This window comes from Lotus japonicus, chromosome 1 (genome assembly GCF_012489685.1).
Source record: "Lotus japonicus ecotype B-129 chromosome 1, LjGifu_v1.2".
In the NCBI taxonomy this organism is placed as follows: Eukaryota; Viridiplantae; Streptophyta; class Magnoliopsida; order Fabales; family Fabaceae; genus Lotus; species Lotus japonicus.
In genome coordinates, this window is record NC_080041.1 from 104,793,008 (window position 1) to 104,819,507 (window position 26,500).

Consider the following 26,500-nt stretch of genomic DNA (forward strand, 5'->3'; position numbering starts at 1 on the left):
TGTGTGACGTTAAGTGGCGATTAGGAGGTGTGTCCTATGATTGTCCCGTCATGTATGACGTTATAAGTGGCGATGAGGAGGTGTGTCCTATCATTGTCCCGTCTTGAGAGACGATATTGATCGATCCATTTTGTTAGCAGCATATAGTTGCATTATAGGGAACTAACACCTGACCCTATGTTGTTGGATTTTCGTATTGGTTTATTGATATCTGATTTGATGTTACATTGTTGAGGTTATTATTATCTGAGTCCAATTTATGTTTAAGTTGTTGATATATGAGTTGAGTTATGTTGCTAGTTATTTACCATGCCAGGTAATTAAATTCGAACAGCATGATTTTTCTCTTTTATACATGGTAATTGCATGGAGTTAACCCTTTCTATTTGCTACTTGTTGTTTGGGCGCTTAACGCTATTAGGCGATGGAGATCCTTCCGCCGAGGCATAGCTACTCGAGTTGGAGATCGAGTTGTAAGTGGTGGAGTAGAGGTATGAGAAGCAGCTTTGCTTCTCTTCTTGTGGATTATGTTGGAGTCTCTTTTACTTTATGAGAACTCTGTTATTAAAGTCTTGCTTCCGCCACTGTTAAAGTGCGCATGTTTATTCTGAACCTTACTTATGGTATTGTAAACTATTATTACTGTATATCGGGAAACAAGTTATCTAAATAAAGTTATGGTATGTTTCCAACCTTTTAGCCGAAGTGTTTAGTTGTTTTACAGAAAAAAAAATTCCCTTGGTTTTTAGGGATTGCAGATTGGTCCTTAGACTTTGTTAGGTTACTAATGTGACTCCTCAGTTGAGAAATTGGGGTGTTACATACAACACAGAGCTCAGCCATTTTTTCTCACCCAGACAACCCAGATCTGAAACGAATTAACCCAGATCTGGCAGTTGTTTCCCACCTTCCTCAGCCACTCATCCAAGCCACTTCTCCATCCCTTTCCTTTCTTCTACTTCGGTACCCATTGATGACTGAGTGCCTGGAAACCAATTTATCCCTAAAGCAACCATTTTACCAATTAATAAAATTACAAACACGTTCCAGATTCAATAACAACACCAAAACATTGAAAATTTCCAAGCTTTGAACGAAAAAACCAAATATAGCAAGAATCCACAAACCAAAACATTCAAAATAGATGAAATTTACAAGACCCATGGTTGAGGAACGCAGACATGGACATTGTAGAGGCCTTGTTGAATAAGAGCTTCAACAAGGTGCGTGAGGTCAGGGGATTCAACCACTGATGTTCCTGTTCAATTTTTTTGCAAACGCTTTCACCAACCAAACAAACATTCAGAGTATTCAGAAATACAAAAACTGATTATTGGTTTTATTCATCAAATCAAAAGGGGATCGGTGGAATTTGGCTTGTTAGAAAGAGGAACCCCATCGAACCCACCCATCACCAGAACCCCATGGAATTTGTCTTGTCTCTAGAGTTGGGGGTCAACAAACCTAGAATCCCATAACACAAAATTGTGAACAAACTCAAAAACTCATGAGCAAACCCAGAACACAATCATGAACAATCCCAGAAAAGTCATGGACAAACCCACAAAGTCGCCCCCAACCCCCAAATCGCAGCAATCAGATCTAGCAATCCACTATGGTGGTCGTTGAAGACATGTCCGAAGTAGAAGAAGAAGGTTAGAAGGGAGGAGATGGTGATGAAAAAGAAGAAGATGAAGTGATGATTTTGGTTCGTTTGTGGAAGTGTACTGGGTCCAGTGGTGGTGTTAGGTGGAGAGAGTAGATGAAGGGAAGAGAGGAGAGTGAGAGATTAGTGGATGAGGATGAGAAGAAGAAGAAGAAGGAAGAAGAAGATGGAGATGAAGAGAGGTGATGGTGATGGGGAGAGGTAGAGGAAGATGGGGAGAAAAATAATTTCTTTTCAATCACAGGGACTAAATCGAATTTTTTAAAACTTTCTGAACATTCAAATGCCACATAAGCCTAGTCTTGACAAAAAAATAATCCAACTTAGCCTTTCTTTAACGGCCGTGAACTTTTTTCAACCTAAGGACGATTGATGAGGGAGATTTGACACATTCAGGGACCACGAGCGTCATTTTGAAAGTTTAGGGACGAAGTTGAAGGCGGTGGACACTTTCAGGGACGAACTTGACTATTTACCCAAGAGAGAACTATGACATTGTAAAATATATGTGGTCGACAGTGATCCAGAGTGTAAAAGACAAAATCCAGCATATATGTGAGTAAGCATATAATAACCCATTTTATATTTCATGATTATAGGTAGAGGATCTTGCAGCTATGGTTTAATTTATAAAATTTGCTAGTGTGTGTTTACTTTGTTTGATCTAAGAAAGGATAAATGAACTTTTACACAAGTGATTACTTTTTAATGTACACAAATGATTACTTTTGTTGACTTCCATTTTTTAATAATAAGTGAACTATTATATGTAGGTACCTAACTTGAGCAGTTTCACTTATTATTTGTCAGTTTGTTCAGTTGGGAGCATTGCTATAGTGCGTTTTAACAACTCAGTGCAATGTGTAATGTGAATGAACTTTCATCTTCATTAATAAGAAGAGTTGGATTCATTTCTTACCTCGATGAGATTGCTAATATTATTTAGATATGTGAACGAATATTGTAAAGTGATGCTATATGATTTTTAAGTCATGTGTACTGTTATTGATTGTAAAATCTGTTTTCACTTGGACCAGAGTAGAGTTGTCAATACGGGCCAGCCCGGTCCATATGGGTCAGCCCGTATGGGTTGGGTTGAAAACGGGTTGGGTTGTGTCAACCCGGGGTCTTAACGAGCTAAGAAAATATGAACTCAACACGGCTTGCTACGAGCTCGCGGGCTGGCTCGCTGGTTGAGTGAAATAAATATAAAAAATTGAGAAATTGGATTAGAAAATGTTTAAAATGTTATAAAAAAAATAATTTCAAAAAAATACTTATAGAAATTGGTATCAACTCATAAAAAAGAGGTTTATCAACACAATTATTTTTATCTCACATTTGAAATATAGAAAAAGAATTTAGTTCACAGGATTTAAGAACACAATTATTTTACTGTCACATTTAAAATGAGATAAATAATATAATAACAATAAATAAAACATAAAAAATTGACTCAAATTAAAAGAAACGAAAATTTTCATTTTTCTATCTAAAATTAATCCATAAAACTAACATGGAATTAAAGAGAAATAAAATAAATTTTTTAATAAAAAATAACTCTAACCCGACGGGTTGGCTCGCTTGACCCACGGGTTGGCTCGTCTAACCCGCGGGTTAAACGAGCCGGGTTGCACTAATCCAAGTTCTTTTCAAGCTGGAATTTAACCAACCCAATCCGGCTCATTTAGTCAACCCGTCGAGCTGGCCCGCGGGTTGGAACCGAGTAATGATATATACACACCTCATTTTTTAAACACTTTATTTCCACCTCTTTTTTATTTCTATCTCTCTCCTCTTATCATCTATCACATCTCATACTTTCTATCTCTTACTTTTTCTTTTCTTCCTATCTCTCTCTTCCTTTTCACCTCTTTCCACCTCTTCTCTCCAAGAGGTGTGTACATAACATTGTTGAGGAACATGTTATCATTGGTGGACAAGTGGAAGATATTTCAGCTAGTCCCTACATTGGATGCTGTGAACAGGTTGAGGTGTAGCTGGTAGTACTTACCAGAGATAAATTTAATTCACATTCATGGCAAGTATACTAGAGTTGGGCGTTGGCGGTTGTTTTAATGCTTGAAAATTGAAATAGTATGAGTTAGGTTGGTGTAGGTATATGTTTGTATTGTTAGAGCAACTCCAACCCCAAAATTCTTATCTGGTTTCTTAACACACTATTCAGCACTATTCAGCACTATTCCTGTGGGCCCTGTCTGCCACATCAGACTTAAGAAACTCCTAAGAAACTGAAGCAGATTTTGCTCCAACCCATGGTTTCTTAAATTACTATTTGAAGGGTCCCACCCGTGTCCCACCATACAACATAAATTAATAATATTTATTTTCACTCAATTTAGATTTAAAATTTAATACTAAATCAATACTTCAACTTAAAAATAATTTAATTAAAATTAATACGAATTTAATTTAAATTTAATTTTACTTAATATTTAAAACAATTAAATTTAAATATCGGCATGCTAACTTGAAACAAAAATAAAAAAGTACATTGTGTTATTTCTAGCAAAAACAATTTTATTGAATGATAGAAATAAAGACGAAAGAAAATACATGACAATGAAAAATAAGCAACAATACATTTGAAATGAAATACATAATAACACTTGAAGGTTAATTTTCATTATTCTCGTTTTCGGGAAGCTGCCAAATATGCTCCACCAAGTCTGCTTGAAGCTGGTGATGAATTGACCTATCAATTTGATGTGCTCTTCTTTCCAAGATATTTCTAAAAGCGGGAATAGGACCACTTACTACTTCAGCATCCAATATGTCATTATTGACCTAATCATAAACAAAATTACCTCGGTACGTGTTGCGCTCATCTTCAACAATCATGTTGTGCAATATGATGCAAGCATACATTATTGACTTCATCTCATTCGGATGCCAAAAGCGTGATGGACCACGAACTATTGCAAACCGAGATTGGAGAACGCCGAATGCACGTTCAACGTCCTTTCTTGCTCCTTCTTGTCTTTTCGCAAATTTTTGCCTTTTTTCTCCTTGCGGCATTGGGATGGTCTTCACAAATGTAGCCCACGGGGGATAGATACCGTCTGCTAGATAGTATCCCATGTTATACATTGTTCCATTCACGCTAAAGTTCACCATGGGAGCATTTCCACTCAAAACCTCATTAAAAACCGGAGATTGATTTAGCACATTAATGTCATTGTTAGAACCTGCAATGCCAAAAAATGCATGCCAAATCCACAAGTCTTGTGATGCCACTGCTTCAAGCATGATTGTGGGCTTTCCATGATCACCTCGGGTGAATTGACCTTTCCACTCAAATGGACAATTCTTCCATTCCCAATGCATACAATCAATAGAACCCAACATACCTGGAAATCCACGAGACTCGCCCCATTGAAGTAAGCGGGTAATGTCTTCCTGGTTCGGGCGCCTCAAGTATGTTCCACCAAATACTGCACACACACCTTCCACAAAATTCTTTAAGCACTCAATTGCAGTACTTTCACCAATTCGAACGTACTCGTCAACACTGTCAGCAGGTGATCCGTACGCCAACATACGAATAGCGGCGGTGCACTTTTGTAATGGTGACAGGCCTTGTCTTCCAACTGCATCGACAAACATTAAAAAGTACGGGTCATGAGACCCAAGGGCCCCTACAATTCTGAGGAACACATGCTTTCGCATTCGAAACCTTCGTCGGAAAAGCTCTTCCGTGTACACAGGATTTTCGGAGAAGTAGTCATTCCACAACCGCTCGTTCCCAGCTACACGATCTCTCTCTATCACCTTTCTTGTTCGCTTGGGCCAAACGGTGTTGGCACGTCGTTGATAAAACTCCATCTCCTCCTGCATCATATCTTCTATAGTCGTGTCATTGATAAGTTCGTCAATGACAACGTCGTAAATGTCCAAGTCGGCCATATTGTTTGGATCCATTCTATGACACAATGAGAAACTATCAGTGTAATTGGATAGGAGGAAGAAAATATGAGAAGACAAAACAACTCTTGAATGTTGAGATGAATGAAATATGACATGTATAAATAAGAGAAACAACAACGGTTATATTCTCCAACGGCTATATTCCACAACGGCTATATTCCCCAACGGCTATATTCCCCAACGACTATATTCCCCAACGGCTATATTCTCCAACGGCTATATTCCCCAACGGCTATATTCCCCAACGGCTATATAGAACACATAAGTAGAAACGCAGTACACATTAAGAAAAATTCGAATACTGAAATTACAACATTAATGCAGAATACATAAGTAGAAATGCTAAAATTACAACACTGATGCAATACACATAAGTAGAAATGCTAAAATTACAACACTAATGCATAATCAATAAGTAGAAATGCTAAAATCACAACATTGGCACACGCTAAGAAAGACAACAACAAGAATTAAGACATTCCTAGTTCTTTCATGGCGAATTCAACTAGGCGCTGATGCGTTGCTAACTGCACCTCGTTCATTTCAGATGTGTCCTCCATAAGGATATCTTTGTATTCCTTCAATAACCGCGCCTTTTGAAGTTTGTTTTTTTCCTTTCTCACCTCCAGTTCTTCAGTCTTGAGCTTCTCAAAACTCGCAAGGAATCACAGTTTAGCTTTCCCGATGGCTATCATCTCGGAGTTAGGAACATAATCGAGATCACTTGAAGCTGTGTCTCCTACTTTGGCCTTCCTTTTCTGGTTCTTTTTTCCCAACGGGCGGGTTGCTGGTTGTGTGGCCTCATATTCGTCGCCCTCGATTGATGCACTCCGGTCAGACGATGTTGCATACACCCCATCTACTGACTTCTTCTGCCTCGTTGAACTGGTTGTCATAAATGTTCCCTTCCACTTTGGTTCATCCTTCACCAACCGCCATTCATTCTCATGTTTGAAATCTTTACCCGTATCTACATGATATAATTGATGCGTCGTAGCCATGATGTCCTTATCTGAGTGTCCACTTTTCCAATGATTGACGGCTTTAGTGTGGCAACCAACAAATTTTTGAAGATCAGCATTCAATTTATTAAAATGAGATTTCAGGGATAACCATGTCCTCGAAGGAGAGGCATCGTCGCGGTACTCCTCATATTGGGCTCGAATCTTATTCCAGAACAAATCTGACTTTTGCTCATTTCCCACGACCCGATCGATAGAAACGTTGAGCCATGACTGAAGAAGAAGTATATTATCTTTACCACTCCATTTGGTGCGTTTCTTTCCGGATTCTTCAAGATCAATATCATCTAGACCCCGTTGAGTAGAAAATTCAGGCTCCTCGGGCATAGCCTCACATTGTGTACTTGAGACTTTTGAACTACTGCTGCTACCAGTAGGAGGTGCTTGGAATTGTGGTGGATACATGCAATATTGTGGATTGTTTGGATAAGACATTTGTGATGGATATGATCCCATTTGACCCTGAGGTTGGTTTTGATGGTAGAACGATTGTGGAAACATTTGATACGAAGGATTTTGAACATTACCACTGGTGTGAGGAGGTTGGTTTTGAGGGTGACACATCTGCGGATGTTGGCTTTGTGGTTGATACATTTGCGGATGTGGGTTTTGTTGTTGGAACATCGGCATAGGTTGGCTTTGCGGGCGAATCACCTGCGAATGTTGGTTTTGTTGTTGGAACACCATCATAGGTTGGCTTTGCGGGTGAATCATCTGCGGAGGTTGGTTTTGTGGCGGAAACATAGGCGAAGGTTGCAAACCTTCACTTGTAGGAGGTGTTTCATTGTCGAGCAGTGGATAATATTGCTCATAAGGATTAGACATTGTGAGAAATTTGAGAATTTTTGGACAAGAGAGAAATTGTGGGAGTAAATGTTGGTGTTTCAAATGGTCTACTGCACTATATATAAGGTAAAGAATCTGAGAATTGAAAAAACGGTCGGAGAATTGAAAAAACGGTCAGAAAACGGGCAGAAAAACCGGTCAAACCGGTCAAATTAAAAAAATTCAAAAAAAAAGCCCAAACGGGCAGAAAACCGGCACCAGCCGGTGGGATGACCGGCTCAGCCGGTCACCCACTATATAATCTACTTTTCCTCCCTCACTCTCCATTCTAACCCTAGCCGCTCCTCTCTTCTTCCTCTCTTCTCTCACGCAGCTTCTTCTTCAACCTCTCTTCTCCTTCGTCCTCTTCTTCTGCAACCTCACCAACCGATCACCAAACATCACCAACCGATCACCTGCGTCCTCTTCTCCTTCGTCCTCTTCTTCTCCTTCGTCCTCTTCTCCTTCGTCCTCTTCTTCTTCCTCACCAAACCCTCCTCACCGCCACCTCACGGCCTCCTCACCCTCCTCACCCTCACCACCGCCACCTCATGGCCTCCTCACCCTCACCACCCTCCTCACCGCCACCTAACACCCACAACCTCAAACAAAACCCACCTCTCCGCCACCAAACACCCACAACCACAACCAAAACCACCTCACCGCCACTGACCCGCCACCAAACAACCTTCACCGCCACCAAAACCGCCTCATCACCTCCTCACCGCAACCAAAACACACCCCAGCCGCCACCAAAGCTTCAATCTCGACCCAAATCGCCCCTCAAGCACTGGATCGGAGACATGCAAGCCTTCCTCAAGGGCCACCCTCTGCCACCGCCACCAGATCAGAGAAAAACAACCGGATCAAGCAAAAATTTATTGTAATTTTTTTCTGTAATTTTTTTCCTTACACCCTTCAGCTTCTGTAATTTTTTTTTTTTCCATTTTTCTTTGTAAAAATTTATTTTTCTGAAGCTTTGTAATTATTGTTTGAATAAAATTGTAGTAGTTCATACAATCTGTTAACCCTGTTTCTTCCCTCTGTAATCTGTTGGAACTGAATGTGAGAGAAAATATAGTATTTTGTTTAAGAAACTGATAAAGCAGAGTTGCTTCTGCAAGCAACTCTGCCCACTTTTTCTTAGCTAAGAAACCGGATGGAACCCTGCTCCAATGGGTAAGAAACTGGCCCTTGGTTTCTTAGCACCTCCAACCTGGTTAAGAAACCAGCGTTGGAGTTGCTCTTATGTTAGCATCAATTCAATTAATAAGAAAATGACACAGATGCCAGTATATCAAAATGAATAAATGGACAAAGTGTCAGAGGACTCCCTTCAACCCAAATGTAGTTGGCAAAAGATGGTGCAATCCTAGCAAGAAAGTATGCAACACAATTGCATGTTCTTCAAACAAAAGAAACAAAACCGAAGCAAGAAAATGACACTTCCAAATAACAGAATCAACGTAAGAGGTCCTATGAGAAGGCCTCTTCCAAGAGTCAAAAAGCTGAGGACAATCTCTCTAATAAAAACTCAACGGAAGCAGAGATCGTACGTTAAAATCAACAACCACCGAAACGCCAGAACCTCCGCTATAGCCAAGGGCATGACATCAATAAAAAATGTCGTCACTGAATCCATAATTTCTAGCTTTTAGGTTAGAGTTAAGTCCAAATTAAAATTTAAGAAGTTACTCAGCGCTAATGATACTTATATACAGTGTTTTTCTTGTCAACATTAATATGTAGCAAAGATTATGACGCAGACCCACTAGCTAAACATGTTAGGTACATACTCCAGTAATTTTCATGTAGAGGGGTGTGGTGGGGCAACGATTCTCAACACAAATTGTCCTTTCATGAGCATCAAAGTCTAATTCCATTCGAGAATAGAACGAATTAGCATTGTTGAGACATAAGTTTATCAAACACTAATTAATACATGAACTCTTCTCCTGAATTTTGTGCTATCTAATATGTCCGTAAGTCTCCAAGATGTGACACGGTAATGAACAGCATCCCAAGAGCACTCAATGGAAGCATATAATCTTAGTAACTTGTGATTAGCTAATAATTTTCCATGTTTGAGACGATTAGAGGTTACACGATGGCTAAGTTTGCAATTAATTTTTTAGTTACAATCATGAGACAAAGGTGTGAACTGAAGACTAAATTACACTACTTCAATCCTAATGCTTTAGTGTATGTTTGTATAACAACGTGAATGTGCTTTCATTCAACAGAAGTTCATAGCATCTTTCACGTTTGAGGTTTGGGAATGTGTGATCTCGATTTCTAATGTCTCAAGCGGACCACCAAACTGAAAACTAAGCAAAACATTATTAAATGTTTGGGCGTTTCCCTTAATGAGGGTTTTATGTTTTTTCAATGGGTCCTGCAATTTACACCTTGGCGAGATTGAATGTTGGATCATATTCAACCCAAAGATGTTCTTAGGAAGTGTATAGAAAGTTAGATTATATTCTTTACAATTAAAAAAAGTTAAATGGTAATTTAAATTGAAATTAATTGTTTTTAATTAAGGAGTCAAAATTATACATTGTAAATCTGCATGATTGTGGCGGGGAACCAAGGGATATCATATCAAACATATTCGCAGGTAATACTTTATGAGTCATTGAAATTTAGATTACGCAGACAAGACATGAACATCGTATTATTGTTATTCATGAATTCTCTGTTTTGACATGAATAGTTTTTGAATCTAAACCAAGCAAACACCATCATGTACAGAGTTATATAAATATACAAAATAAACGTCTGTTACTTTTTGTTAGTGGATGTGATCACTTTGGCAAACAACAACTTGGCTAGGCTTGATGAAGTGTCAAAGGAAGAAAACTAGTGGTAGCAATTTGCCGTAAACAATCTCCAACATAACAAGGTCTCAGCTTGAAATGAAGCACGACACAACACATCAGCAACCCAATGCTGACTTGTTTCAACCTTAATCACCTTAATTAGCTGTCAGAGTCTATGGTGATGTGGAATCCAAGTGAATGCTTCAACCACAACACCAGTTAGAAGGGGCAGCAAACGTTGTCAGCCCAGAAGTTTGCGTGTTCGATTTTTACTGTTAATATGAAAATTGTCTTGGTGAATGGTCTGTAACTACCGGTATAGATGATTTATGACTCGAAACATTTCCGACTTGTGATAGTAACCGAAGCCGAATCAAACTGAACTTTAATATAAAAAAAAACACCACCTAGAAGGGTGACTCAGATAAATTAAACTAGAGGGAATTATAAGATCAAGTATCAAACTGCCGCGTAGGAAACAAAATAGATTAGGATGCTTGTGCACCACAAAGCTTGGTGGTCCTGGCTTGGATGCTGACCCTTATCCTATTCTCTTCACATGGCATGTGGGTCACTACACTAAGGTGTTGTTTTTCATCAATTGCTGATCCAACAAAAATATGAATGTGCCTTTCACAAGTCATGATTTTTAAACAGCAAAACAGTATTTAGCAAAACACTATGTTTATCATTTAACTGGATTTAGATTCCACGCAATTGATCTGCAAATCCCACATACAGTGTAGTTAGGGGCCATTAGCCGTCTGATTTAAAGAGATTGTTATACTTCAAAATAGTCTATTTAAGTCTGAATAGAAAAATATTTTTTAATTAATCTGATATTTTTTTTTTGAGGGTTTAATCTGATAGTTGTAGTTCTCTGATCTTAGACAATTCAGATTTCCAGATTGCAGATCTTCAAATTTTATTTTTCCCTCTTCTTTTTCATTCTTTCTTTCTTAATTAGGATATAGACACTCCAGTTAGATATCTAAAAAAAAGTTTCCAATATTGCTAACTTTGTGGAGGAGGTGACTAATTCAAATTTGCTTTGGCTTCAACCATAATAGTCTCTCTAAGGAGATAGATGTGTACAGTGTTCTCATGCTATGTGTTTATTTCTTTATATACTTTTTTCTTCCTTTTCTTTATGTTGCTGTTGACTATAGATTCTTTTGTTATCAAAGATGACATAAAATGGCGTTTAGCAAATTGATATTGATTTGAGTGGGAATTCCAATTTACAGTCGGCAAAACCCAAATTATAAATGTGCACAATATGATATGGTGGGTTCACTAGCTTGCGTATTAATTCTACGTTCTTAGATCCTTTAGAGACTTATATATATATATATATATAATTCAGTGACGGATCTATGTGGTATGGTATGAGGGCAAATGCCCGTATGAGGGCAAATGCCCTCACTTAATTTTGGAAAAGAACATTAGAAAAAAAAATTGAATAGTAAAAGTATGTGGTTTTTTATGGTTTTTTTGATGAAAATGCCCTCACTTATGTTTCACATTGCTAAATGCCCTCACTTGTGTCCTACATTGCTAAATATTTTAACTTGAGTAGTACAAGTATGTGGTTTTTTATGGCCCCTTTAGTAAAAAATGCTTTCACCTGTGTCCCTTTGGATAAAAAAAAATTCATCACTTTTAATAGTATATGTTAATGTTTTTTACTATGAATTTATACATATATATTGCCCACTGCATCAAATTTCTGGATCCGTCCCTATATATATATATATATGTGTGTATGGTATTCTTTTTTTATAAGACCTCTAATCAATTTCTGAAAAATTTATATACTTAATACACTAATTAGACGTTACTTAATACACTAATTGAGAGTAATATATGTAGAAGCTTGTATATACTTTTTTAAAACCAAGATCAATTAATCTCATTAGACGCTTTTTTAATAAGCATAATTGTCCTAAGATGATCTTATAATTAGGAACTGATAAAGTATGTTGGTAAAATTCAACATACTTTATATATTTTATATATTTGGCTATCCGATTTGGAGTTTTTTTAAAACCGATTTAGAGTATTTATAAGTTAATGAAAAAGATAAACTACACTTTTGTAGCAGTTTCTAACACCAACAGTTTTGTGACGGTTTTTAGCGGTCAAAAAACACCAGGCCAGTAAATGCATATATACTTGTGGTAATTAAATGCATATATACTTGTGTGATATGTTATAAGGGCTCTAGTTTAATTCACAAAATTAAATATTCTCTGTCCATACCTAACAAACTCATATCACATTTGCTCCATATCACTCATGTGAACTCTGAATTCTTACCTCCAATGCTACCACTTGCTGCTTCCCACTTTACTGTCAGCCTGCTTAAGGCTTTTTTTCCTTAAACTGACTTCAGTTTTGACAACAACTATAAATTTTCTTTGTTTTTAGAATTTCTCACATTAAATTCTTATATTGTCAATTGCGCTTCTACGTACTTTTAATTTCTCTATGATGCACTACTAGATTACTTACTCAGAGAAATTAGAAGGAGAGAATATTGTAGCACATGCATATGGAACGAGACCTCCCCAACCCTTAGAGTCACACATATATAGAAGGTCAAAACTTTATGCAATAAATATATTTCATTGTTTAATAGATGTAGCATGGCTTACTGGGGATCAAGATCAACACTGACAAAATTTTATGCGCCAGGCGACAACAAAGATATGCATGTTGATGTGACATGAAATTACAATGACCCTTTTGATTATGATACCTAATAGCTTGCTGAGTAGTTAGTTTGTGATGAGGGAGGACACAATGTGTGGCTTACAAGTGAGAGGAAATATTAAGAAACGTGGAAGGTTTGAAGAGAGAGTGCACTATCGACATCCTTTGCAAATGATTTAGTTGCCTCCTATGCTCACTTAATTGAAATGTTTTTTTCTCGTTTAACACATTGTATCATTTACGGGAGATAATCATGTTTAAATCGAAAACATTCACATTTTTATTAGATTAACTTTTTCGGTGAGAATTTTTTTCATGTGCAAAACTGAAACTCGAGTTAATTATGAAAAATCAATCATGTATCATTTGAGAGTACCTTTTGAGGAAGGGGTCAAATTATATTACAGCTGATAGCACCATTTGAGATCATGGGCAGTCATTATCTACCCCATCCCCTTTCCCATTTGAATGCTCCCAACCCCACAAATTGAGAGAAAATAAATACCATAAATGAGAGGAAAAGAAATGACCTTGATGATATGATGTTAATTTTGATACATTTAATTTCCAGTACACACGGAGAAACCAATGCACTTGTGTTGAAATTCATTTTAGGTTCATTAAATCATATGGATTCACATCTCAATTTAGTTGGTTCTATTTCTTATTTGGTGGGACTCACCTAAAAAAGATATATAGTACCATGTTAGATAGAGTTTGTTAGTACAACTTTTCTACATATATTTTGCACAAATATCAAACCTCTATATATATATATCACTAACTTCATGGTTTTTAAAAATTGAATAGAAATTTAACTTTTTTTTAATCAACTTTTTGAAAAGGATAAATTTAGTTATGTTTGTTTAAAATTATAATTATTTTTTCACTTTCAAAAATGATCATAAATTGTTTTGATATCCTACCATAAAATTATTTTTTGTCATTTAAAATTACATGAAATTGAAAAATAATTTTTAAGAGGTGTAAGGATGAAGTCGTAAATTTGAATTCAAGTATTGCTACAAAAATCACAAGGGGTGGCACAAGTGGTGAATGTGCATTTCCTTAAGGGATTTCACCTAGACTTCTGGCCCGGGTTGGATCCCCTCTGAGGTAAAAAATAAAAACTTTTGTGGCCAGGGACATCACTACCGTATCCCGAGCCAGATTAGTCATGTGGGGTCCCTTTCCCACGTGGAGACTGATGGCCAAAGGAGAGAAAAAAAAAGTATTGCTACCATGAAAATAAGATTTAATTTCTCTCTCCTAAACCATTAATTATTATTATTTTTCAGAAACTACTAAGAGCTTAAAATATAATCATATTTCTATATTTTTTTATTTTTTTAGAAGTATACAGATCACACATAAAAATATACGTAAGTGATTTTTTTTTTGTCAAAAAGTGATAATTTTGTGCATCAGAAAATAAAATAAGTAGTTATTTAACAAAATAAGCAGAGTTCATAAAAAAAAATACAAAATAGGCAGAGACAAATGAAAAATAAAAAACAATTTCTCCACAAACTGAAGTACTGAACACTGTATTTTTTATTCTGGTCCAAAATTGATTGCAAAGTGAAATTGGCCATTCTTTGAATGTAGCCCAAATGCCTCACAAATATGGTTGAATATCAGGCATGTATAGTATGAAGTTTACGAATGGGTTGGACCAAAAGCCCAAAATAGAAAGCAAGAAAGAATAAAAAAATGAACACAAGGCTTTAATACATTGACAAAAAAAACGGCTTTGACATTACAAAACACCACAAATGCTTTCGATTTGTTCATTCACCACAAACTCTAGTACTCTACTATCCATTTGAGGCATTTGATTGGATATTATTAGCAGTGTTTGATGGACTATGGTAAGAAACTCAGAATGATCTAAATGGAATAATAATACCAAAAACATGTTATATCCTTCTAGATTGAAAGTATAACAACATTGAACAGTGAGTTTGTATATAAAACTAGAAAGTAATGCTATAAGCTTGTTTTAGATATATGCAACTATTTTTTTTCAAGAGTACTTCATTCATTAAGAAGAACCGGACACAAATGTCAATACATCTAGATGAACAGAGAGGAGAGTCCTTAAATGATTTCCTCAATCCAAACAATACTGTTCAAACAAAAAGAAAGCTCAATTAAATAATCAACAACACAATTACTGGTATGACGCACAAATGAAAACTCAAAAACATCAAAATAAAAAATTAAATCACTACAATCACGAACAATAGAAGTAAAAAAGAACTACCCTTAAAGGGTGTTTCCATGCCTCAAACAATTGAAGACAATCAGTTTAAAGTCCACCCTCATGAAAACAAAGATCAGGTGCCATAGAAACAACTCACCTAAAACTAAGAGCCTCCGTGATAACTGAAGACAAAATCTCCATCGGTGTTGACATCGCAACCGCCAACACTTCCCCATGATCGTCCCCAGCAGCGAAACATAAACCTGCCAAGCTCAAAGGTGAGACAAATGCACCAAAGTTAAGCTTAACAACCTCCCCAACTGGTCATTGGAAGAATAGTTCGGGGTTTTCATACAGGTTGTGACGCAACCAATGAGGGACAAAGCCACTGGCACGACACAAAATATGCTCCAAAGAAAACTCGGCTATGTGAAATGCAAGTTGTTCTTTGCCTCCCAAGTATAGTGTAAAATAGAAAGCAAGAACCAATACCAGATGAATTAGCACACACAAAGAAGCAAGCCATGAACTCATGCATGAGACATTCACGATTAAGACGAAGACCAATGAGAGAAGCGAACCACACCCCTTTGATTGCCTGACATAACAAAAAAACTTGGTGAACTGACTCCTGAGTTGTGAGGCATAAAGGATACAAAAGACTCAAAGAATAGAGTTGTCTTGGAGTATAAGGCCTACTTATATTTTATTTTCATAAGGTAGGTTTTTTTGGGGGGTTTTCGTATAGCATCTTCAACCCAATAGGTGAGAAACTAATCTCTCAAGATACCATCAGGAACCGAAGTGGGAAACTCTCCCTACCGTATTTTTCATACACATGAGTTAAGGGATCAAACCTAGGACCACATGGTTAAGCGGCCCGAGCCCCTTCCACTCCTACCAACACATTTATGGTATTTGAAGTAGTTTATAGCTAAGTCGTAGCTTATAATGTTCGTTTCCCTATTTTTTTAAAAACAAATCAGTTATTTTCCCAGTTTTATACCCAATTTTAATAAATATCTCATTTATCACTTCTTAATTAATCAATTAAATCATTCTTTGCCAAATGCTAAATGAATTGTAATTTAAAAAATTCCAAATATTTAATTTACTTCCATCATAGTTTTTACTATTTTTGGTGTTATTTTTTTGAAAATATTAAATTACTTAATTTGTTATACAATTATTTTAACTTTTTAATACAAAAATGATTTTCTAACAAAAACAGAAAGAACTCAAAATTAGCTAAAAATATACAACCATAATTACAAAATCATACTTTTGTCCATAAAATTTGAATTGAGTTCATTTAAAACATTACATAAACGTGTCCTTCCATGTTATTTTAGATTCATCAACCAGTTCAACAGTTGAATTTTACCAAATGTCCAAATATTTATAAGCATGTCCATTTAGAGCAGCATTTTCCAACAATCTTTATGTTTTAAGAGAGAAAAACTTGTTGCTTTATGCAGGGACACACTAGTTTGTACAAGGGTTCACAAATTGGAAAGTAGTAGTAGATCATAAGACAAAATGGTGTAAAATAAATTCAGATAAGTCATAAGTGAAATAACATTCACAATTTTTTGTGGAGCTTTAGGAGGAAAACAAAGAGAAGTTGTGATCATTGTTCATATAAGCACAGGATGTTACACTGCAAAACCAATACAGGCTAGGCCACATTGATTTAAGATTACAAAAATTTGCACTACAAACTAACACTCAACGAATCAGATTCTGTACATTTGGTAGTAAACATCATCAAAAACCATTTTCATCCTTGAGACACCTCTATCATACAACATATAGTGTGTGTTTGGTTTACAATTCACAGACAACTTCGACTAAAAATTCCAGTAGAGCAAATGTAAAATGAACCCTTTGCTTCCGTTGGCATGAACGTGCTTTCAAGTTGATGTCAATTCAAATCCAAACACACCCTATAATCTTAAAGGGGTTTGGAAATAGACTCAACTATCATATGCTCTTCAATTTCATGTGCTTTCTTTAGAAAACTTTGAAACAAAACCAAAAAAATGACTAGACAGTTCATCTGGGTCCCGAGAGCTCCATGGCTTGGACTAACAAAAGCGAGTCATCAGTGAGATCAGAGTACCTATCTGATGAAGAGGACTCATGGGGTCTGCACTTGCTAGTGTCAGCTCTCTGAGAAGCTTCCCATCTCTCCGCTAAACCATCACCTTCGAGCATGCGAACCACTTCAGACATTTTTGGCCTGTGGCCTGGGAGGTATTGAGTGCACAAGAGAGCCACTTGAACCATTTCCTCAAGCTCAATCTGGTCATAGTTGCTCTTGAGATCCTTGTCTACCAGCAACTCAAGCTTCTTTTCTAGATGAATTTTCTTTACCTGAATGTCAACAGTAAAAGGTCTAACTATTTGATTTGAGATAAGGGCTGTTATAATCCAAAGCTTAAGCCGTTGAGTAAATGAAGCATGAATGACTTAATATTATATTCTAACGCGCCCTCTCACGTAAGAGCACATTAGGCTTGAAGCATGAATAATGAACAAGTTCACCTACATTGTGCTAAAATTCAACTTTTTATTATAATAAGTGAGAGCTTGTGAGATTAGCTCACAACTCAGACTTTTTTTGATGGCCCAACCTGCCAAACCACTTCAGAACAAGGCGTGTTGTAATATTAAACGCATATTTTGGTGGCGGCTCAATCCGTTCCACCCCCTTATAGGAAGGTTGGTGGCGTGTTAACCTGTTTTGACACCCCCCCTAAGAGGCTCCGATACCATATGATGGACCGACTATCTCAAAAGCTTAAGTTGTTGGTAAAGAACACGTGAATGATATATTATATTTCTAACTGGAAAGGAATTCTAATGAATAAAGGGAAACAAGCTTACCCAATCAAGCATGGCTCCTTTCTGGTTAGCTGCTTTTCCAAATTCCAGAGCTCTTTGGCCTGTGATTAACTCAAGAAGGAGAATGCCAAATCCAAAGACATCGGTCTTCTCAGAGGATTGACCAGTGGATAAATACTCTGGGGCAATATGACCCACAGTGCCCCTCACTGCAGTTGTGACATGAGAGTCTTGGTGATCCAAAAGCTTTGCTAGCCCAAAATCTCCAACTACAGCTTCACAATAGTCATCAAGCAAAATATTAGCAGCTTTGACATCCCTGTGGATTATCTTTGGATCACACTGCTCATGAAGGTAGAGTAGCCCCCTTGCAGCTCCTAAAGCAATATGTTTCCTTGTGCCCCAATCCAAGACTGGCTTACCTGAAAACAAAACCAAATTGGCATCAGAATCAACCCCAAAACTAGGTACTTTGATAGCATGTTTCTGTTCACGTTCAGATCTTCCAGAATCAATTGTTTTATCACAAAAGCTACTAGGAGTAGCTTCTCTCAGACTCAATTCTTTTTCCTTACTGTGTATCCAAACATGCACTGAATTTGAGTTGGAAAGGTTACAACTGAGCTTACCCTTCAGACGCAAAGCAACACTGCCATTAGACATGTAGGGGTAAACTAGAAGCCTTTCTGTTGGTGTCATGCAAAATCCATACAGTTTGAGGAGGTTTCTGTGCACTGCCAGGCTGATCATTTCAACTTCAGTCTGAAACTGAATCTCTCCTCCAATGGCATTGCCATCTTTAAGCCTCTTGACAGCTACAAGAGTTCCATCTGAGAGAACTCCTTTGTACACATTTCCAAAACCACCTTTTCCCAGTATATTCTTGTTGCTGAAGTTGTGAGTAGCAATCTGGAGTTCTCTGAATGGGAACCTCTTCAAGTTTCCAAGGTAGACTTCTTCATGATGCCGGTCTGAAACATTTAATAATGTCATAAATTAGATCAATATATAGCTAGCATGTTTGAATTAACGTTTAAATATTGCAGAATCAATTCTTCTCCCACAAAAGCTACTAGGAGTAGCTTCTCCCAGAATCAATTCTCCTTCCAACGTGAAAATCTACCATATATCCAAACATGTACTATAATTGAAAATGTTAACCTGTATTGCACATTAACATTCTTGTATATACATTTAACCTCCACTTAAAGGTTCCAAATTGCATGTAAAGTACCTTTAACATCAAAGAATGCTTGTTGGTTATGCTTGTGCCTCCACCAAAGAAAAGCTCCAAAACCAAGAAGTATAAGGCAGAGGCATCCCAGACTCAAGCCAAAGGCAATGGCCATCTTATGAGTTTTCGGTTTGCCTGATGGCAAAGCATCTAGGAAAGCAAAGATATTACAGTCAGAATTAAAACAATGACTATGCAGAATATATCATAGTACAGTACATTGGAAGGGAACACAAGGCATGAACAATCAAATTCAAAAAGTAAAAACTAAATGGCTTTTCTCATAATCAATTCTGAAATTTAGAAGCTATTTACAGAAACTTCTCTCCAGAACTGGTTCTGATTTTAGAATTTCCAAACATGCACTAAAAAGATCATACCTTCAGTATTGTTTAAATTCATGGACATGGGCATCAGTGTGATCCCATGGCAATTTGGTTCTTTTCCAGTAGCACAAACAAGGGGGTTGCCAAGAATGCTGAAACAAGAGGAAAGGAATGAAATTAGTCTTTCACTTAGTACCTCCTAGAAGGAAATGCACAATCATAAGAGAGACAGAGAGAGTATTACCTGAATGATTTGGCCAAAATTCTGGGTACTGGGCCACTAAGATTGTTGTAGGACAAATCTCTGAATTGTTAATCACAAAACAAGAAAACATCTTTAGGAACACAAAAAAATAAGAACAGAATGCATAAGACACAAAAGAAGAGGATCATGTATATTACAGAAAAGAAAGCTGAGTCATGTTAGCCAGTGATTCTGGGCATTCACCAACAAGACTGTTATTATTGAGCCTCCTGAAACAAAACAATTTTAATAAACCTTTAGCTTTAGAGTTTAGACATTCACACTGAAAATAGCTTCTACTTGTATAATGTAACATCCTTACAGGTATTGGAGGCTTCTCAGGTGACCCAGTGAGGGAGGAACTTCCCCACTGAAGGAATTATTAGAGAGATCAAGTGTTTGAAGCTTGGGAAGTTTTCCTAGCGCTGAAGGGATTGGTCCACTTATGTTGTTATTCTGTAGCAACCTGAAAGTGGTCAAAACACTCATCTTAGTGCATGTTTGGAAATTCTTCTGTAATTGATTTTGAAGCCAAAATCAATTCTCTGGCGAAGAAGCTTCTGTGAGTAGCTTCAGAGTGCCAGAATTTGATTCCGAGTGTCAGAAATGATTATGAGAAAAGGTAAGTATATAAGAATCTTCCATCTTGGGTATATTAAACTAAATTTCTGGTTACTTACACAGTCTGAAGATTGGTTAAGTTGCCTATGGTTGCAGATAGAGTACCAGACAAATTTTGACTGGGAGTGCCCCTGCAAAATTGCAAGACCAGTTCATTTAGCTTTTGCTGAGTGTTCAAAGTTCAAACAAATATTGCAACTTCAAATAGAAGATTGAAGAAAAATCTTACAGGCTAATGACCAGGTTGTCACTTGAACATGTTACCATGGCCCAGCTACATGGATCAACTGCATCCCCATCCCAATTATCTAGAACACCACGAGGATCATGTAGAAGTTCCTTTATACCCATTAAAGCTTGCACTGCATTCAGAGAGACCAAATTGAAAACTCTGCATATTGAACTGATATGAAGTGGAAAGTTACAAAATTTACCTTCAAAGTTCACTCCTTTAGGAGATAGCAAGGCACTTGCAGAGCTCCAAACCAAGAAAATTGCAAAACAAAGAACAGAAACTCCTCTTGGCATCCTCATTGATTGGAGTTTCCAAGAACCAGAAACAGGTAAAGATGGTGTTTGAAACTATTTAACAGTTTTCAAATAATGGATGATGTTGTTCTTCCTTGTTCACTATTCAAAACTAGAAAAGAAACACAGTTCCTTCTTTCCATGCTAGAATCTCATTCACCAAAAAATCCTGTGTCAGAGACCAAGTGGGGAAAAAAAAGATGTGTTCTTCTGCAGTATAAAGGGAACTTAGCATGCCTGCCACTGAGTGAGTCAGGAAGCTGTGAACAAAATATAATATACAATGAATGGCCTTTAATCCTTAGAAGAACAAATGAATATGGTGAGTGAAGGTGAAGGGCAGGGGAGAGAATGGGAAATTCACTTGTGTGTTAATCATACACATGCACATAAAGCAGAAAGAAGATTTCATGAATTATTAATATATATGAATTAGGACAACAGTATTAGAAAGAAAAAAGAAGAGAAAAAGTACTTTGAGCATGAGAGATATCATTAGATTTCATTGGAGAACATTATGCATATACTTTTGGAATAAAAAGAATAATACCACAGTGTTTTTCTTTTTCTGTTGCCTTTTTTTGACAAAAGAACCAAAATTCTACATGTGCTATTCAATAGCAGTGACTAGAGAGCTAGAGAGAGTTTCTAATTGCCAAGATGGGCATTCTCTTTCTATTTTGTTATTGTGAATTTTGATATCGGGTGTGTTTGGATGCACGTTGGATCAGGCCTGATCCACGTTTAAAGACCTCAAACGTGATTTTTCCATCTCCATTGATGTTTGGATGTTAAATGTTGATCCAATTCTACACAACAATTTGTTGCTTCAGCATCAATGTTGATCCAATTGTCCCCTTTCCCTTTTACAGATCCAATTCAAGTCTATCAGATCCAATTCCTGATAAATGTATCCAAACATAAATCACGTCACTCAAACTCACGTTTACCAGATCCAATTCATATCAGATCCAATTCTGGCCAGATCCAATTCTACTAACGCCGAGCCAAACACACACATCAACTTAGGGTAATTGAAAGTGACTTTTATCTTATTATAAGAGTTCAACTCAAGTTCATTCAGTCTTAATTTCTATTTGCAAATGTGTTAACGAGTATTCAAACATATATTATAAACAACTTTTTATAAACACTCAAACATTATTGACACTTTATATATTATTTTTCCTCTTTATCTATCTTTTTATATCATACTATCATATTATATATCTTTTTTCGACATTTCATCGTATTATATATTACATTTGTTATATCTTTTATTTTCCACTCAATCTCTTTTTAATTTAACTTGTTTGAATACCTGTCAAAAAACATGCTTATCATGAAACACTTTTTTTTTTATTTATAAAATGTCTCAATTTACTATTTTTTCATTTTCATACTTATTTTCTGATTGGTACCAAAACATGTCTACATCTAAAATAGGAGTGAGTTCAACATTTTCCAAATTACCCAAAACTTGCCACATAAGTTGTAGTATGAATGGTTTATGCTTGCTTGGGACTGTAAAGAATCCAAAATTCCCTGTGTTTGGCCATTCAGTAAAGTCCTAAAGCACATTTTTTTATTAAGGCAATAAGGTATAGAGAATGTTAGAATCTCGAGGAGGACATGGGGTATTCTAGGGGCTCGAGATTGATGATGGGTTTGGTCACCCACTATAAAAATTGAAAATCTCTGTTAGCTTTCTCATGTTTTATATGTGAAATAATGTAAACAAAAACTATATAATATAATATAAAACATTGGATATCTTTTGTGCTGGAAATGTTGGTTGATGACATGGGGTATGTGTTGCTTTCCTAGATTCCATTACAAAGCACTCACTCACTATGACTATGAGTGAGGTAACGATCACAATTGGGTCTGTTTGGTCTATTCGCATAGCAGACAGTCATTCCCCTAAAATTGTTCCAAAAGAGTAAAACTTTGAAAAGCAAAAGCTGCCAGTGCCATTCCCCTCTCTCTTTCTGTGTGACCCACACGTCCTTTTCGGCAAAAATTATGTTTTTTTTTTCTGTGCTTAGCTAACTTACAATGACAGTGTGAGTAGGAGATTACCAGTTACATTATACACCATGAACCACTAATTATAAGGTTGGAGGTTCGATTTTCAACTATAAAAATGTAGCACATTTTGTGTTCAGCCAATTTATCATTTGGTCCAAGCACTCGTGAGCCGTGATGAGTGAATTAGTGTGTGTTTGGAAAACTTCTGTAGATTCACGTTTGACCTTAATCCACGTTGGCAGAAGCAAGAAATAGTTGCTTTTGAATTTCTGGATCCACGTTTGGCCTCTCCAGATTTAAAACCAAACACACACTTAATCACTGCCGTAGGTGTAGGTGGTAGATATCATGATCTTAATAAAAAACATACTAACACTACTTTCTCCAGTTATACGCAAACAAAGGCGCGTGCTCCATTATACTCTAACAAGGCAAGTGCTTTTCATGCAGCTGCTACCAAGAAAATCCACCTTTCACCTGTAGGATAGATTATATCTTTTACCAAAGAGCACGCTAGATAGGCTAAAGGCTTGTGTTAAGGTTAACTTCAGGTTAAAGAAATTATATTCAAGAGGATATGGACCCTTTACATTTTGAACAGTTCCTTATCCAATCGTGTGTGTAATGTTCTGTTTTTTTTACATGAAAAAGGAGGGATCTAGTAATAATTAGTAACAAATTTAAATAAAATGTGATTTGTATTGATCCAACAGTTGAAATATAACCACTATTATTTGTGTTAAAATCTAATTAATTTAAACTACATGTTTATAATCAACCGTTTCTTATTGTCATATATTTTGCGATGTTTCTGTAACGTTAATCTTGTTGCATCTTAATCACATTTCCACTTTGGGAAGTGTGCCAAGTCATAAAATTGAATTCAGATCATTTGTTACCATTGTAGCTTCTACAACAATAAAATAACATGTGTATAAACATTTTTTCAACAATTTATGAATCAATCTAAGTTATTTAATATAAGAATTAAAGGTTCAAGAACTTGTAGCAACAGAGAGCTGCAAATGATTCATGTTAAATAAATTCTTGATAAGATCGAGTGTTGTCTTCATGATGATTAAATGAAGGACCTATCAATTTGCATGTAGAGACTTTTTACTTGTCAAACAGTTAGGAGTCCAAAGCTATCTAGATCATCTCATTGCTATCATCCGAGGTTGTACGGAGTTTCCTAGCGGGGTTGCTCCTTCTTTGGTGTTGGCTAGTGTTGGGGGTTGTTTGGCTGTTCCGAGTCTTGTTTCGGGCGTTTTTGCTGCTTCCTCTATTTATCCTTGTAGGTCTTTTTTCTTTGTCTTCTTTTAGTTGTCTTGGGTGCTCTTTGTTGGGATTTCTAGCCGGGCTTGGTCTTTGTGGGTCTTTGCGGGCGTTTTCCTCGCTTTGGGGTGTTCAGAGGTCTTCATGAAGCTGCTGACCTTATCTGCTCTGTATTCTCTACTCTCAAGAGTTTTGCTCTCAAACTTTTTTGCTAATATATAATTTCATCTTTCCATAAAAAGAGTACCAATTGCAAGTTAATCAAGTCTAAGCAAACTACTAGCAAGAAATATTTTATACAAATGTCGAAAAATTTACAAAATACTTAAAGATAATATAAATGGAAATTCCTATAGACAATTTAACAAAAATTGGAATTTGTTTTTTTTATTTTATGAAGATCTTAGGTACACACTACATGAAAACTCGCAATCATCAACTGGCCAAGAGTTGTTGGCCCGACCAAAGGTATTGTCAAGTTTTCGACAGATTACCGATAGCCTAGAATCCTTCAATAATAGCCTCGTCGATTACTATTACCGACCACTTTTATCTAAAATCATCTTACCAACATATTAAATCATCGGGAACCTACCGACATATTAGACAGTCGGTAAGCTGCCATAAATTATGTTAGCTTCAAGTAGAATAACTTCTTTTTGCTAGGGACTAAAGTGCAATGTAACGCCTCAATTTCTAAATCGCGGATCACATTAGTAACCCAATAAATATGAGGACTAACTCAGTTTTTTTTTTCTTTTTTCAAAGGGTGATAATTTCGAAAATGAGAAAGGCCTATCATCGCCCAAGCAATGACCTGAGAAGTTCTCATATTTGTTGGGTTACTAATGTGATCCCCGGTTTAGAAATTGGGGCGTTACATCTGTGGTATCAGAGCTTTGGTTGAGATAACCAGAGCTTTTGGGTAGACTTGTTTGCTTAAGATGTTTGAACTCTAAAATCAATTGATGGGGTGTCAATCGAAAGAAGAGTGAGTTGATTGCTTGTTGTAATGTGTTTGTGTTTGAAGGTTGTTCTTAGGTGAAGAACTTGATATTTACAGTAGTTATATAGTTGATAGCTATAACTTACATTATTGGATGCAATCATAAATATGGATTGGCTATCCCACCATCATGTATTGCTTGATTGCACCAATAAAGTAGTTATCTTCTCCAATGATATATTCGTAGAATTCTTAAACTCCTATTTTATTTATTTATTTTGAAACTCTCTTCGAAGAATTGAGTTTTGAAATCCCTTTGGCTACTATCGTGGTAGAGTCGAAGGAGAATGGCTACAAGGGAAGCGATGACTTGATGACTTGATGCCTTTACCAAGGATTGATGACTAGGCGGACCAGTTTTGAGGAGTTATTAATGATGAGGAATCAACCCCGACAGAGTATAACGACGTTAGAGACCTTGCTACCTTCTAGTTGTTTTAGTTAACCTAGTTTAACTTTTCGTTCGAATTACCCACTTAATCTTGTGTCATGGTAATCTTTCAAAAAAAAAAATCTTGTGTCATGGTAGTTGTCACTTTTGTGTCTCATTTGTGGAAGTCGTAAACTTTTGACCATACCCCCATAAAAGAAATTTATTGTCTTTCACTTGAGTTCTGTGATAGTTTTGTGGTTACGGTGTTCAGTGTTGGGACGATGTCCTCTTTGGTTGTCACTGTGGTGCAGATTGTGTTAATGCGGTCGAGGGATGGTGGATGGAACCATCAGTTAAATATGGATGGAGGAGGGATCCATCGGTTGAACATGGATGGTGAATGGAACCATCGGTCAGACCAAGATAGTGGATGGAACCATTGGGAAAACGAGATTGGTGGATGGAACCAACGATCGGATAATATGGTGGATGGAACCAACGATCGAATAATATGGTGGATGGAACCAACGATCGAGCACGGTGGTGGACAGAACCACCGAAAAAATCAGATGGTGGATGGAACCATCGATTGGGCAAGGTGGTGGATGGAACCATCGACGAGTGAAGAGGTGAATGGAACCATTGAACTCAAAGTCTGGAAAGATTTGTTTTTCCTGTGTTGTTGTGAAATGGTGGATGAAACCATTGAACTCAAAAGTCTGGAAGGATTTGATTTTTTCGTGTCTGTACTTTTGTTGTTGTTGTTGTTGTTGTTGTTGTATTTGTTGTTAAAGGGTTAAGGAACCCTTAG

General features: G+C 36.7%; 2 protein-coding genes across 2 annotated transcripts; both read right to left on the minus strand.

Annotated features, from left to right (window-relative positions):
• Positions 1–4,157: 4,157 nt before the first annotated feature.
• On the minus strand, positions 4,158–5,658 carry LOC130732371 (uncharacterized). The gene has a single exon (XM_057584432.1). The coding sequence runs from the start codon at positions 5,606–5,608 to the stop codon at positions 4,475–4,477; it is 1,134 nt and encodes a 377-aa protein (XP_057440415.1). The 5' UTR covers positions 5,609–5,658; the 3' UTR covers positions 4,158–4,474.
• An 11,154-nt stretch (positions 5,659–16,812) lies between these two features.
• On the minus strand, positions 16,813–21,353 carry LOC130728706 (protein NSP-INTERACTING KINASE 1-like). The gene is made up of 11 exons (XM_057580253.1): positions 20,911–21,353; positions 20,706–20,838; positions 20,536–20,607; positions 20,178–20,321; positions 20,014–20,085; positions 19,856–19,915; positions 19,666–19,763; positions 19,286–19,435; positions 18,681–19,022; positions 18,094–18,473; positions 16,813–17,580 (listed from the first exon to the last, which is right to left on the minus strand). Exons 1-11 carry the CDS (start codon positions 21,008–21,010, stop codon positions 17,260–17,262), a joined length of 1,872 nt encoding a protein of 623 aa, XP_057436236.1. The 5' UTR covers positions 21,011–21,353; the 3' UTR covers positions 16,813–17,259.
• Positions 21,354–26,500: the final 5,147 nt, after the last annotated feature.

Coding starts and splice junctions, on each gene's coding strand:
- LOC130728706 (XM_057580253.1), bottom strand. CDS start 21,010: ATGAGGATGCCAAGAGGAGTTTCTGTTCTTTGTTTTGCAATTTTCTTG. Junction 20,322..20,535: donor TTAACCAATCTTCAGACTGT/GTAAGTAACCAG, acceptor GACCACTTTCAG/GTTGCTACAGAATAACAACA. Junction 19,916..20,013: donor ATGACTCAGCTTTCTTTTCT/GTAATATACATG, acceptor TTAACAATTCAG/AGATTTGTCCTACAACAATC.
- LOC130732371 (XM_057584432.1), bottom strand. CDS start 5,608: ATGGATCCAAACAATATGGCCGACTTGGACATTTACGACGTTGTCATT.